We start from the raw sequence: 18,465 nt of genomic DNA, 5'->3' as shown, positions 1-18,465 counted from the left end.
ACCTGTTCCTTCCCTTGCAAAGGCCAGCCGGGCTCCCCTGGGCAGCACCCCCCTCCAGCCTCCGTTGAGCCTCTCCAGCCTCTCTACACACGTCGCACTGAGTCGTAACCTGGTCATCTGGATCTGGCTGAGCAGCTTGTGCGAGTGCAGCACAGCCAGCCCTCGGCTGGAATCCGGGGTGGCTCTGCCACGGGCGAGCAGCTGCCAGACCCACCGTGTGCAGGACTCTGCCATCCCAGGAGCCACCCGCCCCCTCGGCCCCCCAGCCCGGCATCCCTGCAAGGCTTCTGACACAGTGCGCTTTCTGTGCAGATGGGGCGTGGGGGTGGAGGCCCGTGCTCTGCAGAATCCTCTTGTGGAGAAACCCCTCTTGGCACCAGGACAGCCCCGTCTTTGTTTGGCAGGACCCCTCACCTTGCCCAGGCCGGTTCCCTGGGCTTTGGGTTGAGCGGGGGCTCCTCTCTGGCCTCCCAGCACTTGGCCACCCTGACCCCACATCTCTACCGGCAAGGCCTCTTTTTCAAATGGAGTCAGTCTGAGGGAGCGGCCGGCACTCCCTGGACCCCCGAGGAGCTCCTGAGCCCCAGGCAAAGCTGCCTGCTGGGCCCCGGGGCAGGTGAGCCCAGGTGGGGGGCAGAGGCTGCTAGGTGGGGAGGGCAGCCCCCCGACGAGGCCGCGCCTGCAAGCCAGTAAGTACCTCCAGGTAAGGGACCGGGGTGTCTGGATTCAGGGGGTATTCCCTCAGCAGGCGCTCTTCGTCCAGGAACTTCCCCGCCCGGCCGTTGAAGGCTGGTTGGAAGAGGCCGTAGTTGAGCACGTCCTTCAGGCTGTGGTTCAAGGTGCAGAGGATGCGCTGCTTGGAGGTCCAGATGGGGACATCGGGGTTCAGCCGCAGACACTTCTGTCCAAGGAGAGACGCAAAGGGGGAGAGTCAGACGCAGGCGGTGCAGGAGGGTTGCCCCTCCGCCCCGCTTGACGTGGCGTGCGCCAGAGCCCGTGCAATTCCGCTTCCGCCACGTTGATGCTTCTCCGGGGCACCGGAGGGAAGCCCTTTAGAAATGCAACCCTCTTCTCTTCCAAAGGGCAGAGGAGGAGACGGAGAAGGGGAGGGAGCCGAGCGCAGTTCTGCTCTGGAGCAGGTCGAAGGACCATCGGCGACTTTTCAGCCCCCCTCGACTGCTGCAATTCTCCAGAATGGGCAGGTTAATCTCTGGGACGTCTGTCAATGTCTGAGCTGACCTACCCTCCGGACACCCTCTGCACACTCACAGAAGCCAACACAGAGTTTATGAGATGCCACAACAATGCAGAGCGTCCTGACACCAAGCTGCTTTTGCTGCCTGTCTCAGAGGGGTGCAAATGCCTGTCATTATTTGGGGGGGATGGGGAAAAGACCCTCTACCGGGTGGCTTATTTCAGGAGCGTGAGACTCTCTCTCTGCCCATCTGTCCTGCGCAGAACTGATCTGGAGCAGAAAGAACAGCCTCCCCTGAGGTGGAGATCAGAAACCGCTAAATTTACAACTGAAGCGCTTGTGGAGCCGGAGGGGCTTCGCAACACTTATCCACACCTTGGCTACAGCCCCCCGGATTACTGCAGTGTGCTTTATGTGGGGCTCCCCTTGCAACAGGTCCTGAAATTGCAACTGGGGCAGAAGGTGGCAGCCGGGCTGCTGACCAGTGCAAGGTTCCGGGACCCTCTGGGATCTTCCATCTCTCCTGGAGGATTTGCTCTGGCTGGCAGTTGCCCACTGGGTGCAATTCCAGGTGTTGGCCTGGCCTTTAAAGCCCTAAACAAAATGAAGGGCCCCTACCCTGAGAAATTGTTCCCTGCTCCCCGGGCCAGACAGGGCTCAAACGCGTCCTTGTTTCTGATATTTAGGACTGACTATGCCCAGCAAGAAAATCACAGCTCTCCTTAGGCTAGGTGGTTACTTTATAAAAGGAGAGTCGGAGAGAGAGATCTGCAGATGTGAAGGCAAGAGAAAAAGCGAGAGCTCTGAATTCAGGATGAAAATGAATAATGCAAAGGCTTCTTGCTGAGGGGACCCATTGCCTCCATAAGAGAATAGGGGGAGGATTTATTCTTGGTGCAGGAAAAAGAAATGTGGGGAAACCCCCGCCCCCCCAACAATCTGCCATTTGGTCCCCTCCACACCCTTCCTGATCGGCTGTGCTATTTCACCAGCATCTGGAAGTCCAACCATGTCCGCTGTTGCAGTTGGAGACAGCAGCAAACGGGGGTTTTTTTCTGTATGTTTGCCCCCACAATTCCCTCTTCTACTACCATCCATCAAAGAGCTTGCCCATGACCTGACAACAAAAACCATGTTCCACATCTGGGCCGAAATAGTTTTGCAGAAGCCTCGGGGATGCAAGACACATCTTGAACCTACCCACTGCAATGCTTTAGGGCCTTCTACTTGTCTGGGGATGAACATGTTTAGAAATTCATCGCCAGAGCTGGACAGCTCAGTCCCTTTGGGTCATGGCTGTACCCTCTGTGGGCACACAGCGCCAACCAGCTTGCCTGGAATCAGTTGGGTCCTTGCTCCGAATAAGTTCCCGCTTCTTAAGAGAAGGAGCTTGGAGGGGGCAGTGATTCCTTCCCATCTGAATCCAGGCTTAGGTTTCATCCCCATGACAGGTGGCACTACACAGAGGACCAATGCCAGCTGCAACGCCGGGCACTCTTACGACTGAGCCTGAATGTGAGTGCCAAAGAATCTGAAAGCATCGAGCCTCTTTTAACCTCTACCTGGAAGCCCAAAGGGAAGGTGTGAGGGTTTCCTAGGGGAGAAGGACAGGCACAGCTGCCTCTGAAGCAGCATTTCTCAACCTCAGCGACTTTAAGATGGGTGGACTTCAACTCCCAGAATTCCCCAGCCCGCAAGGCAGGCTGGGGAATTCTGGGAGTTGAAGTCCACCCATCTTTAAGTCGCTGAGGTTGAGAAACCCTGCCCTGAAGACTCAGCTTTTTCTGAGCTTAATACAGTAATGGCACACTGAACACCCCGAATTTGCCTCCTCTGCGTAACGGTACCTAAACACGCCACTGCCGCTGCGTCTTAAATATTGGGTTATTCCGCCTCATGTGAGAAAATACTTTCTTTCCCACCGAACACGGCTTGGTGCCATCTGGGCAGAAAGGTGAGGTGTAAATTGAAATAATAACCAGAGGAATACTGCCTGGCTGCCAGCATCCACGACCAGCAGACAAAGAAAGGCCCGTTGGCTGAGGACCGGCCTTGCGCAGAGGCGGACGGCTACCGGGTAGCCACGGCCGAGGACTGGACGTGCGGTTGAAAGCCCACGCCCTGACATTTTGATGCATGCTCTGACATTTCACTGAATGGGCACCCATCGATTCTCAGAAGCCTTTGTGCTGGAAATCCAGTGAAAATCAGCTGGTGTATCCTGAAAAATGGGGCCACTGTTTGCCACAAGACCAGCCCCTCAACCCACGCTCGGGACTGACTGCGTTAGCCTCCCCCTTGCTCTTAGAACTAGAATGAAGACGCCCCCAATGGTTATTATTATTAATTATTATTAATAATAATAATGCTTTATTAGAGCTGTAAGGCCATCAGATCAGACGGAAAGCACTTTAACTGCTATAATTTGCAGTCCTGAAAGCAGTCATATTTTGCCACCCTCTTCCCCAAACTGGGGTGCCTACGTGCTTGCCATAGCCCCTGAAGGCCAAAGTGGGGCCAAGGTCCCTCCAGGTCTCTTGAAGGACGGCCTGACCGATTCAGAGCACCGAGAGGGGAGAAGCAGGTCTCCACCCCCTTCGCAGCCTCTGGGCGGAAAGAGGAGGAGGAGGAGGAGGAGATGAAGTCCCAGCTGGCCCCCCAGGCGAGGGACGGAGAGCCTCTTTGCAAGGTGTTACTGCTTGGGAAAAAGGACCAAGCCTCTGTAGAAAAAGAGCATTTTCTGAAAGCATAAGAGCAGCAACTTCTGCCTGGTCTGTATCCAAAATAAACTGAAGGCAAGGTGAAGAGTAACACAGTTTGGCAAGGCTTCAGATTGGCTCCATCAAAAAGAAACAGAAGGAGTAATATTTGCAGCGTGAGGACAAACTCAAGCCACAAATGCCTTAACACGAAAATTCAGAAAACTGGAAACAACAACTCATGTTGACCATGCAAAGAGAGAGACAAGGCTGTTGACCACCGAGATGAGGTGGCAAATTTGCCCAGATTAGGTTAGGAGACAGGATGTGGATTTGATGTGGGGGAGATGGGCGGCATATAAGTCTAATAAATAAGTAAGTAAGTACGCCAAGTATTGGCGTGACCGTAATGTTGAAAAAGTGCTCTGGAAGGAGCATGTCAACAGTTTATGGGACTTCCAAATCCAGATGAACGTCTAGAAGGCAACATGCCAGACATCACCGTAGTTGAAGAAAAGCAAGTCTTACTTACAGATGCAGAAATGACAGCAGAGTGGCGCAAAAGGAAATGGAAAAGATTGCAAAATATTGGGACTTAACAACTGCAATAGAGAGATTATGGAACAAACCGGCCAAAGTTTTCCCCATAATTACTGGAGCATAGAATGGTCAAATCAGCTGAAAAATTTTTTCAATTATTCAAACCCACACCATTTAGCTTACAAAAAACAGCTTTGCTTGGAACCACAGACACATCGTGATGATATTTGGATGAAGTCTGAATTGATCCTAAACCACCAGCGTTTCTGGAACATTCTTTGAAGATGATGATGATGATGATACTGCCTCTATACAACGACTAGCAGCTGTGGCAGTGTTGGTAAGTGATGCACAAAAGCGGCTTCCTCCCTCTGCTTTAGTCAGCCCCTGATCACAACTTCTCTTTAAAAAGAAGAGAGCCCAATCAGAGTTCCTTCCTGTAAAGCAGGGGAGGAGGGGGTGATTCTCAGGAAGCTCCCTGAAAGTGCCAGGAGGAACTGGGCTAATGTGAAGGATCAGGATGGGGAAGGGGCAGCAAAACTCTCGTTTTTCTCCCCTCCTTGCTTTGCACGGTGGGCAAACTCGACTAAAGAGTACACACACACACACACACACACACACACACTGCTATCTGGCAAAACTCCGCAGCAGTTTACATCAGTTAAAACAGCAGTAGCACAGCATCCAACTCTTGCAGCAGGAATCACTGTTTATCACATGAAGCCATCATGTGGTTACTCGATTTTGACTTTGCAGGTTGCCTGGACAAGGCCCATGTGGTTTGTAAACCGTCGTTTGCGGCTGTACAAAACCTGCCATAAATCAAGGTTAAGCAAACCACATCTTAGCACAATGGGTGAAATTAATTACCGGCAAACGTGCTGCCCATCGCTTGCTGCCCCGCTGAAGGAAAGTAGCCCCATTTGGTCCTGAAGAGAGTTTTTCTTGCAGTGATCCTTTTTTCCCCAGGGGCGGGGTGTGTGTGTGGGGGGGTGGGGGGGTGCGATGTGTGCGCTGAAGGCAGGGTCATGCCTCAGGGCGCTGTCCAAGGCAGCTGCCGCTGGGCCGCAATCCGTGCGCAGCTGCCTCCCGGTGGGGCCAATTTCCCTCCTGCAGAACGACGGTGCCCCATTCTTGAACACTCAGAGGAAGGCAGCAGTCCCACCTCTAAATCTTCCTTCTACTTTGACCCCAAAAAGGTGGAAAGTGGAAAGCTGTAGAGCCAATTCCCAAATTCGATATGAGACGGGGGGTCCCCAGCACGTGGACAAGAGAGTCGAGATGGTGCCCATGACGCTGCGGTTGGAGCTGTGCCGTGGGGCACCCATAAAGACAGGGGGCGCTTCAGTCACACCCTCCTGGCCGCCATCTTGACGTTCTTGACCGCAGCCTGTGGAGTCCCCTGGAAGTGGAAGTCAAAACTCCCCGGCTGAAGCCCCTGCTCCACGCCCAGGTAGTTCGGCATCCAGGGAAAGAATGATACTGGGATAAGGATGGCCAAAACCCTCTGGAGCAGCCACGCCTTTCGAGCATCCCGCTTCTGACCCAAGCCCGGATCTGACGCCGAAAATCACGGGGGGGGGCAAGCGAGAGCTGAGGGCAGCTGCTGGGGAGCCGGCCCCCGCAGGACGACCCCACCCCGGAGCAGCCAGAGGGAACATGGCCGGCGTTGGCAGGGCAGCCGGGGGGAAGCGGGGGGGCTGTTGAGCGGGGAGCACCACGAGGGCCCTGGCGCATCAGCCTCCCCACTGAGGCAGAGCTTAGGACGCGGGGGCTGGCCCTTTGAGCCCTTCTTAGTCATCTGCCTCTACGGGCAGCTTGGTCGGCAGACCGACCCCACGTAGCGAAACTCTCCCTGGCCTGGAGAGACGGAAAGGGGAGATCTCCACGCACTTCTTTTCTGCGCTAGCGGGCTTTGATTCAAGACCCAAAGAGCAGGACTGGTTTCCTCCCTCCCAAGCTGGCATCTCTGCCCCCCGCCCCCCTGCCATCAGCTGGCTTGGAGGCAGTTCTGGGCCGCACGTGGCTTCGGCTGGCCGTTCCCCAGCGCTTGCCTGGCACTAACATGTTTTCCTTTCTTCCTTCAGAATCCAAAAAGCATTCGGAGAGAGCCAGAACAGGACTCCCCCTCCTGCGCTCAGAACAGCTCCTGGGAGGGCCCGGAGGTATTTCTGGACGGGCACCAAGGCGTGTCCGAGGAAATTCAGCCAAGGTGGCAGAAGCACTGCGGGAGGCCCTGCCGAACGGCGGGTGGGCAGGCAGCTCCCTGACCAGGCCCTGCGTCTTCTGCTCCAGGCGGCTTTGCTGGCCACTCCGCCCCCAGAGTTCACCCTGACCAGTCCAGGCTTCCTCCAAGGACCCTGAGAGGCCACAAGCCAATGGCAGGCCAGGGGTAGCTCCATCGCGCTGCTTTTATTTGCACTTATACGACTTCAGGTCCTCGCTCAGCGTAAAAGCCATCGAGGTGGCGAATCAAAAGGAAAGCGGCGTGTTGAAGCTGAGGTTGGTGGGTGCCATAGGGGCCACCGCAGCAGCAGAGAAATCACCACTTTAACTCATCCGATAGAAAGTTCTCCTGGGCAAAGCCTGGGAAAAGATTTCTGCAGGATATGATGTTGGTTTCATGGTGCTGGTTTGCTCTTGAGATGTCCTACTTCACCTAGAGCCTGGGATGGTTTCTCCACCCCTTTCAGTAAGTCTTCAGAAGGTTCGAGATGCGGTAACCTTCCATTTGATAGCTCCCAGCGGTAACTTTTGGGCTGATTCCCCCCACCCCCAAATTAAGCAGGTTAAGATGTGGTTAGTGTGAGGGACTACCAGGAAATCTCAGGGCTATAGGGTGGAAGTGAGAACCTCCCAGGAGAAGGCAGCTTGCCCGGAAGACTCCAGGGACATGTTTGACTCCATGGCCATGTTTGACTCCAGGAGTCAAGCTTGACCATCCTTTCCCACTGCTCCTTTCATCTTGTTTTTTTTAGCAGAAAGAACTCTTCAGAGTACAGAGCATGAGTTGCTGCTTAATGTGTTTTGATGGCAGCACTCGCTGCTCCCCGTCTGGAAGCGTCCTGGAAAGTCCCATGCAGCACCTGAGATCAGTGAATTAAAGCTGCCATGTGTGAATGGGAGTGGGCGCAGGGTGTAATCATGCTATGCAGGAACTGGCTTTGTCGAGCACAAATACCACAATACTTTAACAGGATTGCACCAAATCCCATTTGGTCTTGAAAGGAAACCCTTCCTGTTCTGTAATTCTTGAGAGCTGCAGATTTGTGTAAGTAGAAAGTGCCCTCAAGATAATGCCCGCGACAAAACGATTTCCCCCAAACTCAGAAGTGCAGCCTGAGAATTACTGCATGGGAGACGGTCTGCTTAAGAGGAAGGTGAGGGGGCAAACAAGCCTGTCCTTTGAGAGGGAAAAAGGGGGTCCCAACCTTGCTCCTTGCAAAACTGAGCGGGCTCCCCTGGTACTTGGATCGGGGTGGGAATCGCCTGGGGCGCTGCTCCCAGGAGCTCTTGGTCTCCCCTTAACAAGCATCTCGCCTGCGCCTGCCTGTGGCAGAAACGGCCCTCCAAGCTTCCTGCTCTTTCACCACCCAAGCTTCTTTTTGAATCATTTGCAAAAAGGAAAAGGCGGAAGAAAGGAATAGGAAGAATTTACATGAGTATTAGTCACTCGCAAATTAATAACTTAGTCATATATATTCATACCACGCCACACAATTAATTTGTTTGCATTTAAATTGGTTTACCTAACATTAGAAGAGAAAAAGAAATGGAAAATTAAAGATCCACCAGACCAAATTCTTAACTACTCCTCCACTGAAGACTCCTGGCAATAGGAAGCTTGTTTGGAAATGGAACAAAAGATCTAGCCTCTGTATCCCCGAATATCCACTTTTTGGCTACCATAAGAGCATTTGGTGTGCTTTCCTTTCTCCTCTTGCCATCTCTGCCTCAGGTCTCAAAACAAAACCAACCTTCAGCCAAAAGGCATGGAGTTCCGTCAGATGCACCACCGCTGTTGGCGTTTGGAGCACCGCCCTGCCCGCCTTTAGTTGAATCCATCAATTTATTCCCCGAAGGAAGGGTGTGTGGCCAGTAGAGATGAAATAGTTTTTGCTGAATTAATTTGTCTTTGTAAATCTACAGAAATGGGACTTCTTGTGGGCAAAACAGATTCCCACCCAGTGCATCTTAAGGACATGCCAGGTCCTTAAACTGTGCCCTGTCCTCTTGAATATTTAATGAATACTTATAAGTAATAGCCGTAGGCTTATTATTTTGTAAAGAATCAGTTAAATCCACTAAGACAGAGTTTCTTAAGGATCTGGGGCTGCAGGGACAACACCAGGCATGAAAAAGATATTGGATACAGCTGATAATACTAGATATCAAAAGGAGAACTTCCACCTTGCAGGTTGGGGCAAATTAGAGTTACGTTGCTGAACAGACAGTAGTAGTTCATCCACAGGTCCTTTTACCTATCTGAAGTATATCTCCCGTTCTGTATGAGCTCCCTAACTCCAGCACTGCTGCTCCTGCTTCACAGAAGGACAGGGGATCGGGGGTCTCCCACATCAAAAGTAGGGTAGACCTGTAAAGTTGCCCCAGAGAAGTGACCCTGGTATTTGTCCCTCAGCAACAAGTCTTTCTCTCACGTCAGCTCCAGAAACGCGTGGCAGAGGTGGCCAAATCAGTCAGGCCAAACTCACAGCTCTCTGTGATGTCCTGATCCATGCTCTTCCTGAGTTTATGAACCCAGCACTGGAAGCAGCAGAGGCCCGAACTAGCTTTCCTGCATGCAGCAGGTCACATATTGTGAAATGCTGTGTCGTCAGAATTTTGCTAGCCTCTCCTGTCCCTTATGAATGATGGATGCCTTCAAGGAGCCAAGTTCATCCCCTGCATTTCAGGCCTTCCTTTTTTGCTGACACTTCCAATGGGTGCGATGTGAGGCCAAACTGGCTGCACTGTGCGCAGCCCTGATGAGAAGCAGTGTTTAAAGATGAATGCACCAAGGTAAGCATATACGGTATGCATTATTCAGCTCTGCACTGGGGTAGGTCTAAAGTTTCATCTGGGCATTACAGTTGAGATTTTGGGGGCCTGGGAAAGATGGGGGCTCAGAGAAACATCCCAGAAGATGAGACTGGGTGAAATCTGTGACATTGTGCTCAATTCTGACTTATAGTGTCCTCATACTATCACCCAGCCATCACCAAAATAGTGTAAAGCTTGTTCACATTACTGCTATTTTGGCTTGGGGATGATTGGATGACTCTAGAGCAGTGTTTCTCAACCTTGGGCACTTGAAGATGTTTGGACTTCAACTCCCAGAATTCCCCAGCCAGCCATGCTGACTGGTGAATTCTGGGAATTGAAGTCCAGACATCTTCAAGTTCCCAAGTTGAGAAACACTGGCCTGGAGGGTGATAATTCCCAGCATGGCTGGCTGGAGAATTCTAGGAGTCGAAGTCCACACATCTTCAAGTGGCCAAGGTTGAGAAACACTGCTGTAGAAGGTGCTATCAATCATTAATTCAGAATGATGTATTAATTGATTTATTCTGTGAGCCGTCCAGTATCGATGGGAGTTGGGTGTTGTCCAACCAACCAACCGACCGACCAACCATCTGTCTCTCTAGTTAAAACTGAATCAACCCAAAATAGACAACCATGCGTGATGTAGGAGTTCCTCAACAAATATCACTCCATCTAGAATTCACACCTTCAAACAAGAAGACGCTAGCCCATGGACACACTCGATGCAGTGACAATTCACAAGAAATCCCATCTGGCAGTTGGAAAATGTCAGGAAGAGAATTGCCAAGCGCTCCTCCCGTCAGTGAACTGGATGCTTGTTCTCCCCCTGGCCACCAACAGATGATGAGCAAAGAATGACTCTAACAGATCAGGGAAACCTCACTGTCCTTTTTGGATGTGAAAAAAAATCTTCTGGCACTGTAAAATGTCTGGCAACAGCGGAAAAGTTTTGCCATCCATTTGATTAATTCCTCTTGAACGCTTGCACTCGGATTTGTCCATCTGTGCATGCTTTGTGAACCTGGTTTGATTGGACAGGCTGTGACTGAGAGGTCACCGTAAAGCAATAGTGAAGCAGCAGCTTAGCAGCAGAAGTTCCAAGGTTGAATCTACACACACACACACACACACACACACACACAAACACACCACCTGCCTGTGCTGAAGAAGACTCTGTCACTGGAAGTGGAGGCTGCCACAGCTCCCAGAGCCATGAATTCAGCACAAAGCTGGGCTTTGAGCAACTGGCCTGCTTCTGGCTTCCGCTGCGCAACGTTGGCGGTACCTTGCCTGGGTGGCAAATCAATCTGGTTAGGACACCAAAGCCTCATTAACACAGACCATGCTTTGAAAACTCCCTTCGAGCGACAGCCAGGCTTCCTTAAACATGGCTTAGGCCGGGGTGCGCAACTTCCATTGGCTCAAAGGCCGCTTCAGGCTTTGCAAGGTGCACTCCACATGTGAACATGGCTAAGACTCCATATTTGTTTTCATTTATTTAGGGGTCACAGGGGGTGAAACGGCACCTTAGACCTCCACAGTTCTTAATAACCCTAAACTTCCTAACTCCTCCTAGAAACTCCCAACATTTCGAGCCCCACCCAGTTCAGCAGAGTCTCTGTGGGCCCCCAGTGGGGTGCTGGCAGGCCATGCTTTTTGCAGCTCTGAATTAGGGCGATGCCAAAATGGAGGTGCTGCTCCGTAGGGTGTCTCTGCCACAGCATCCTTCTCTCCTCAGACTGAGAAGAAGAGTCCGAGTCTTGGGCACCGCAGTCATCCAGGCATATTGGAAATGCTGGCTGGCTGGGGAGCATAGGAGCAAAACTCCTGGAGGTCTAGAGGGTGTCTTGAAGCGGTATCCTTGTTGGGGGTGGGAAGCACTTCAGCTGGAGCCCCTCCTCAGTGTCCCTCTTGTGCCCACTCAACTCTGCAGCTAAACAGATGCTGCTTAGGGGACACCCAGGGATGAAGCGTGTGCTACGCTTTACTATCAAAAACTCCATTTCCCACCCCAAATCCATCTTCTAGGCCAAAGGCATCTTGGGTGCTGTCTCACGCCACCCGGCCTGGCAAGCAGAGAATGATGGCAACGTGGCATTACCACCTTCCTCACTTGGTGCAAAGCCTTGTGTTCCTGGGGGAGACCTTACAGTCGCTCATCTACCCTGCTGGAGAAAGGTGACAGCATCCTACAGGACAGTTCTGTGTGTGGGGAGAGCATGAAAATAGGTAGAAGAAGCATCAGATGCGTCCAGTAACGCATTCAGGTTGGGCAGGAGAATTAGAATCATTAATTCATGAAAAGGGAGGTGGAATTAATGCTGAATCGAAAGAAAGCCGGTTGCTGAAAACGGCATATTTAAGGCAGGCTTTTTAACAAGCTAACGAAAGGGGAAAGTTTGGCAATTAAGGATCCTTGGCAAAACAGGCTCAAATTAAGGGTGGCTTTTGTGAAGCAATTAAAGCAGCGCTTGTGTCTGCTTGGAATGCAAAGCAGGCGATGCCCACAAAGCCACCCACCCTCCAGATCAGGGGCCGGCCAGGACAGATGGAGGCTTTCTCCAGAGAGAGTAGCCGGATCGCTGCCAGAGCTTCCCACCGCATGCGTGAGACTGCAGCTGTCATCCTCCCCAGCCGGCATGCCCACAGAAGATGTCCACTGTGGGCACCAAGCTGAGAAAGATGCTTGGTGAATTTGGCATGATTCGTGTGATGGGCCCTGGGTAAACCCAGCCAGTCCAGCCCACATCCCAGAGGCCAGTCCATGCTCCGCTCTCGCTGAGGGCCCCAAGTTCCACGGAGGCACAGCTGTGAGCAACACTCGGTGCTCTCTGGCCCCAAATACTTCCCCACCCACAAACATGAAGGCTGTACTATTCACTTCACCGGGCCAGTTGGAGACGTGCAGCCGAATTCGCACAATGCACTGCACTCGGCTACGTGGTCGCTTGTGGGGGAGGCGGGGGATGCTGTGTGCATCGTGAGCCTCTTGTGCAAATGACGCAACATGATGCCATTCTGACAAATGGCGTCATGTGCATCATGACATCATCAATCAAATTCCATAAGTTCAACCATTTGGATCCTTTGCACGATGACATTACGACACACGTGAGGGCACTGAGACTGCTACAGGACGCCTGTGCTTGGATATCTGCTTTGTGTGTCTTGGTGTGTGCTGGAGGGGTTTGGGAAGGGGTGCCTGGGTGGGAAAATGCCTTCTCAGCCTGTGCTGGTCAGCCAGCAAGAGGGGGGCGGGAGCGGCCTTGGGCTTGGTTGTCCTTAGACGAGCCCTCCCCAGCCGGGTTCCCCAGGAGGCCTTTGTTCGTTGGCAGTGCGGCTCCCCAGCTGAGGGGGAAAGTAAAGATGAACTCCCTTCTTTTCCTTTTTTCTCCCTCGAGTCCTGAGGACTTGTACCTTGCAGGAGCCCCCTAGTTGATGGGGTTCGGTTAACACCTCTTGGCTTTCCAAGTCATCCCCCTGTGGAGATCCTCCTTTGCGCAGAAGAAAGAGAGCCTGCTTGGGGCAAAACGGTGGCTGTGCTGAAGGTCCATTTGCCACCGTGGGCCAGAACTGGCCCTTCTCCATAGCAGGTAGGTGGCTAAGCCTAGCTCAGACCCTGAACCCAAGGCTGATAGCCTAGGCTATGTGACCCTCAGAGGAAATCGTCTAGACATCCTGTCTGGCCATTACAAAACAAGAGTCAGTGGGAACTGCCCCAAGCAGAAGTGGCTTGCGGAAGAAGGGGGCCCGAGAACGCAAGGCTTGAGTTTACTGTAACGAGGGCATTTCTAAGCAGGCAAGAGCGGCAACATTGTCCTACAGCTTCATTGCTTTCTACATCTCCGAGCCCTTGGGTCTTTGAACGCCTGGGTGTCTACAACGCCCTGATGCAATGTGATCTAAGGGAAAAAATTTATTCTGCTAGGTACAGGAAAAATGACTAGGCTATTAGGAGACTTGAGAATAAATGGAAACGGTGATAATTTGGTAACTATCTGTTTAGAAAAAGCTCTGTTTGCTTTGAGAATATGGCTTCAGTGTGAATCTATTCATACACATCTATGGTAAAGGAACAAATAGAAATTTAAAAATAAGATTGATCTGACTGTTTACGATGAAAGAGCGAGGGTGTTAACAGGATGAGGGGTTCTGAATGTGAAACAGGACATTCTCTGGAAGCGTCGAGGGTGGAATGCCGGGGAAATGGTTACAAAGAAAAGGAAGGAAGCGGAAGGAACTAGAGTGGAAGTGGAACAACTACAGGAATGGGAAATACGAGTCCATTGTGCAAAAGGACCAGATTAACCTTGCAAAAGAATGCATGGAAAGTGGGCATCAGAAAAAAGGGAGTGGAAATGCCTTGCAGCCGAGTGAAAAGGGTTATGCTACGGAATACCACAGAAGTTTCGGGAGTTATCCCAGTGGGAGATGAGCGAGAGGACGCTTGGTGGCACGGGGGGCGGGGGGAGGCTGTGGATGAGGGGAAAATGCACATAAGAGAATGCTTCAGACAATAAGGATGCTTGTATAATGTGCGCAGAGAGTCAAGAGAGCTGCCAAGCACGTAGCCAGAGACCACAGGACAGATAGGGTGAAAAGAGGCAGAGGCAGTGCAGAGTGGCTTTTAGGGAAATAAAAAGTTGTCATGGAAGTGAGCGAAGAGGAGCTGAACAAGGGTCCTCTTGCAGTGTGAGTGGAATGGAGAATAAAGTTAGGCCATGATCTGGGACAAAACTGAAGGGAGGGAATGCTAGGCGGGGTATTTTAGAGGTCTGCACAGCACAGCCACGATAATGATGTGCCCAAGAGTGGAATCGAAACAAATGCTACACGTCTTGGCGTTTAAGAAAAAACAATGGAAAGCAAGTCATCAATGCTGGGAAGAACATGGGAAAAGGATAAGGCTTTGGGGCAGATGCCGCCCTCGAGAAGGGCTAAAACCTGGACGCGGCTTGCTTGCGAAGGAGTGGTGCAGCTTGTTTACTGGACAGGGTGGCCGCATCTGCACCCGGCAGCTGGGCGGGGGGCTTTATCCCTTCCCTCTGCAAAGAGAAGGGGAGCAAAGAGGGCCGGGACCCGCTTGGGAGTGTGCCTGGGAAGGTCTCGGGCAGAATTTGAACCCAAGGGCTCCGAGAGGGGCCCGGGCAGAATCTGGGAAGGGCAGTGCGGCTGCGTGCGGTGCAGGGAACGTGCCAGCCAGCGTTTTGCTCGTGAGCGGGTCACTGTAAACATGTTAATATGAGAGAGGAAGCTTATGGCACATTTGGGGATTCGGAGGAAATCTATCATAAAGCGAATAGGCTCTCAAATGATGGAACGCGTCGAATGGTTATGGCGTTCGGCTGCTGAATGCAATCAGAGCGGAGGGGATGGAGGTGATGCGGTGGGCTGCCAGTGGGCTGGTTCGGCACTGAGACGGGGATAAAACAAGGTCACTCAGCGGCTCTTTGCTGGATTTCTGGGTAAATGGATAAGGAGTGCTTGTGGTGACATCAGAGGAGTCTTGGCTGTGGACGTGGACGTGCATATCATTTGGTGTACAAACGATGCTGCGCTGTGGGCTGAGGAGCTCGGCGATTTGCAGCAGATGTTAGGGAGTTTCCATCCCAGGTATTTGCAGGGGGGCTGGAGAGAAATGAAGAAATGTGTCTCGTGGCCCCAGCCTCAAGACTGATGTACCGCAGCTGATGTTGGGACACAGGGACAAAAGGCCAGGGTTTGTGTCATGACATGGCCACGCACGTTTTGCCATGTTCTTCATCGTCGCAGTTTGTGCTGGACACCTCTGGATCGGATGACAGCATGAAGGGCATGGGCTTGAAAATGGACGTACTAAAGACCAAGACAGCTGCATTTGACAGGAAAATGAAGTGAAGGATTGCAAGCGATACGTAAATGGCAAAAAACTAGGGCAAATAGATGAATTCGGGTGTCTGGATAGATGTGCCGTGGGAAATGATGGAGAAAACAGATGGAGAAAGTTTAGGATGTACAAATGCTGGTACTGTAGAAGGTAATATATGATCTGGGGCAAGGGATGAATATTTGTCAAAAAAAAAAGTGAAGATGGCTATGCGTAAGAGCGTATTTCTGTCCATTTTGTTGCAAGGAAAAGAGAGTTGGGCATGTCATGAGGAGCAGGGTTCCTCAACCGTGGCAACTTTAAGACCGGTGGACTTCAACTCCCAGAAATCCCCAGCCAGCCTTGAGGAACCCTGATGAGGAGCATCAAAATGAAGGCAGTGAGAAAGGCGTACTTGAGAAGGGTGTGGGGCAGAAGGAGCACAGAGTGGACGGGGCTAAATGAATGTTGACTAAGTCCAAGCGGAGTGAATGGTACCCAAAGGACACACGGAGGTTGTCTGGCAGTGTGGACAGCATGAATGAGGATCACCAAACACACGTGTGAAGGAAGAGCTCGGAGGGAAACGGAGGACCAAGGAAGTTGGGTTTCTATGAGATCCTCAGAAGGGGAGAAGTGAGAGCAAAAGGCGATGTTCTGAGTGACCTACGATTAGGGTAAGAACCAGGATGGTTGGCAAGGATAGAAACGATGGCGAGAGATCGTGAAGGGGATTTACGGGTATCCGTTTGGTTCAGCTATGTTTCCTCTTGTTTATCTTATCATTAATGTCCTGGGCTTGCGCCCTGTTAAGTTTTACGGATATTAAAAAGAAATAATTCAGAAAGGAAATAATCTAAAAAGCAGACCTTATACATCCAGGGTGCAGCTGTTACCATCAGCTTGGGCATTGCTGGGTGGGGATAATGGGAATTGCAGTCCAACAGCTCTGCAGATGGTAAAAGCCTGGGTTGCCTTCACTCGAGGAGGTCAGCTTTGACCCCCCCGCGGCCCTCACGCTCACCAGGCGTCCTTGGCGAAAGGAGCCGGGGAAGGGGGGCTCCAACCTCTTATGCAGCCCCTTCCAGTAAGGGGGGCGGGGGGAGGGAGGGGGGCTACAGAGCCCTGCAAGAAGCCTTCTGTTCTGAACGTATTTGGAGGGAGGGCGGTGGGGGGAGAGAAGATGGAAGGCCTTTGGGTCTAGGGTGTACCAAAGCATCACGCTGCATCAAAAGAGGCTAGCGCGTTTCTATAAATATTTCAGATCCGTTTCTACAGAAAAGTCAGGCGCCGTATTCCTTTCTTTGCAGGGCACGAGACGCGCTTCCCTTTCAGGCAGCAGCCAGGCAAAGCAACGCTTCCTGCAGAAAAGCTGGTCCCCGAGAGAGCAATGACAAGGGTCACCCGGGGGGCTAAAAGATTCAAAGAGGCAAGCAGAGCCGCTCAGCAGCTGCTGGCGCAGACCCTCTCCCAGTTCAGGCCCCCCGGATACCTGAGTGGGGAGGTCAAGGGGAGGGCCGTCTGTCTGGAAGCCATGCCACACCTCTGCCTCAAGGGTACCCTTGGCATGGCGGGGCGTTCTCGTGGTTAGCGGGAGTCACACTGGAAGGCGGCCTTGAGGCCATCCAGCCCAACCTTCCGCTCAGGGCAGGAATCCCACGTGAAGCCTCCCAGAAGGAGGGCCACGGAGCCTCTGCTGGAGCGCGTCCAGGGAAGGGGAGTGCACCATCGCTCGGGGTCACAAACGGTTCTGTCCAACGCAGAGCATGTTTTTCTAAACTTCCCTCGGTTCTGCCTTTCTGTAACTTCCATCTGGACAAGAGAAGCAGCCGACACCTTTCTGGTGACTGGACACAGCAATTATACACACACACCCCATCATCTTTTTCCAGGGCTAGAAACGTGGTGCCCAGAACCCGTGATCCTTAAGCAGATGGCAGAATAAAGGGAACAGTAACTGTCTGGATTTAGAAACTGTCCTTCTGTTGATGAAGCCTAAAATGGCATTTGCCTTCTTCGCAACTGCATCACACTCCTGGCTCACAACCCCTTTTGTACACAGTGCAGAGGCGCTCGCTATCTGCGAAGAAGCTTCTTCTAAGATGCAGTGAGACTCCTCATTTCTACAGCTTAAATTACTCACTGTATCCTGTTTCCTGTGCTCTGGAATGAAACAGAACAGGCTGTGAGGCGGTAACCGATCCCTCTTTCCAGGGCAGCTCTTATTCTTCTTAGTTCGATAGTGGAAACTTGCGGGGCGGGGGGGAGCTTTGCAACCCAACCCCCACTGCTGCCAAGCCAGGTTTATATCATCAGAGCTGGAGATCGGAGGGCAGAGCTTGCCAATATCCATCTGCCCTGCGTAAGCGCTGGGGTGATGGTGGTGTTGAGTCAACGTCAATGCAGTTTTTCTACAACTGCTTGAGATCAGCCCTAAAATGGAGAAACGAGGGCCACTCGCTCAACAGACCTCTCGGGCAAACCGATGTCGCCCAAGAGAAGCAAGACCAGCTGGTCACGTAATGGTGGCTTCCACACAAGCTTAACCAGATCAGTTCCAGGTCACCCCCGAGAAGGCCCCACAAGCAACCAAACCTTTGAGACGGCAACTCCCATCACCCTTGATCACTGACCAGGCTGGCCAGAGGTAATGAATGGAAGAACCCCTGTCGCTGAGGCTCCACTCACAGTCACCGCCCAACTGGGCCACTGCAACACCTTTTATAAGGGGCTACCCTTGAAGAGCGTTCAGCAGCCGCAGCCGGCTCTGCAGTGGCTTCAGTAATTGCGGGTGTTCCCGATCCACCCGTAGAACACCACTACTCGCCAGTTGGTTTCTGGGTGTAGTTCGAGGTGCTGGTGGTTACTTTGAGGCCCTTCATGGCTGAGGACCTGAATGTCTGCAGGACCCCTGACTCCCAATAGTTATCTGCCCATCCAATAAGATCTGGTGAAATGGCTCCCTCCAGCCCCTTTGTCGAAACTGCCGAGTTTCAAAGAAAGCAGACAATCGTTGCCCCTAAGGACCTAGTGTAAGAAAGCATCAGGCGAGCAAAGGAGTGCCACCGTATTCCTTCTTGCTCTTCCTGCAGGGAGCAGCAAGGATACCCGTCACGCCTCCGAGCCTCCTTTGGTTACGAACG

The 18,465-nt window shown here is 52.2% G+C and overlaps 1 protein-coding gene across 5 annotated transcripts in view; it reads right to left on the bottom strand.

Moving 5' to 3' along the window:
* SHANK3 (SH3 and multiple ankyrin repeat domains 3) overlaps positions 1-18,465 on the bottom strand; it is a 317,497-nt gene that overhangs the window by 220,651 nt on the left and 78,381 nt on the right. For all 5 annotated transcript variants that reach the window (XR_015793568.1, XR_015793567.1, XM_088129075.1 and 2 more), the window contains one exon: positions 698-901. Coding sequence is in view for 3 of the 5 variants with exons in the window: in XM_088129075.1 (XP_087985201.1) it covers positions 698-901 (204 nt within the window). In the remaining 2 variants the exon portion in view is untranslated. The remainder of the gene's footprint in view (positions 1-697; positions 902-18,465) is intronic.

This window comes from Python bivittatus, unplaced genomic scaffold (assembly GCF_059951505.1).
Source record: "Python bivittatus isolate LINGU-HERP-01145 unplaced genomic scaffold, Pbiv_v1 ctg000730_np1212, whole genome shotgun sequence".
Classification (NCBI taxonomy): domain Eukaryota; kingdom Metazoa; phylum Chordata; class Lepidosauria; order Squamata; family Pythonidae; genus Python; species Python bivittatus.
This window is presented reverse-complemented; position numbering and strand designations above follow the sequence as displayed.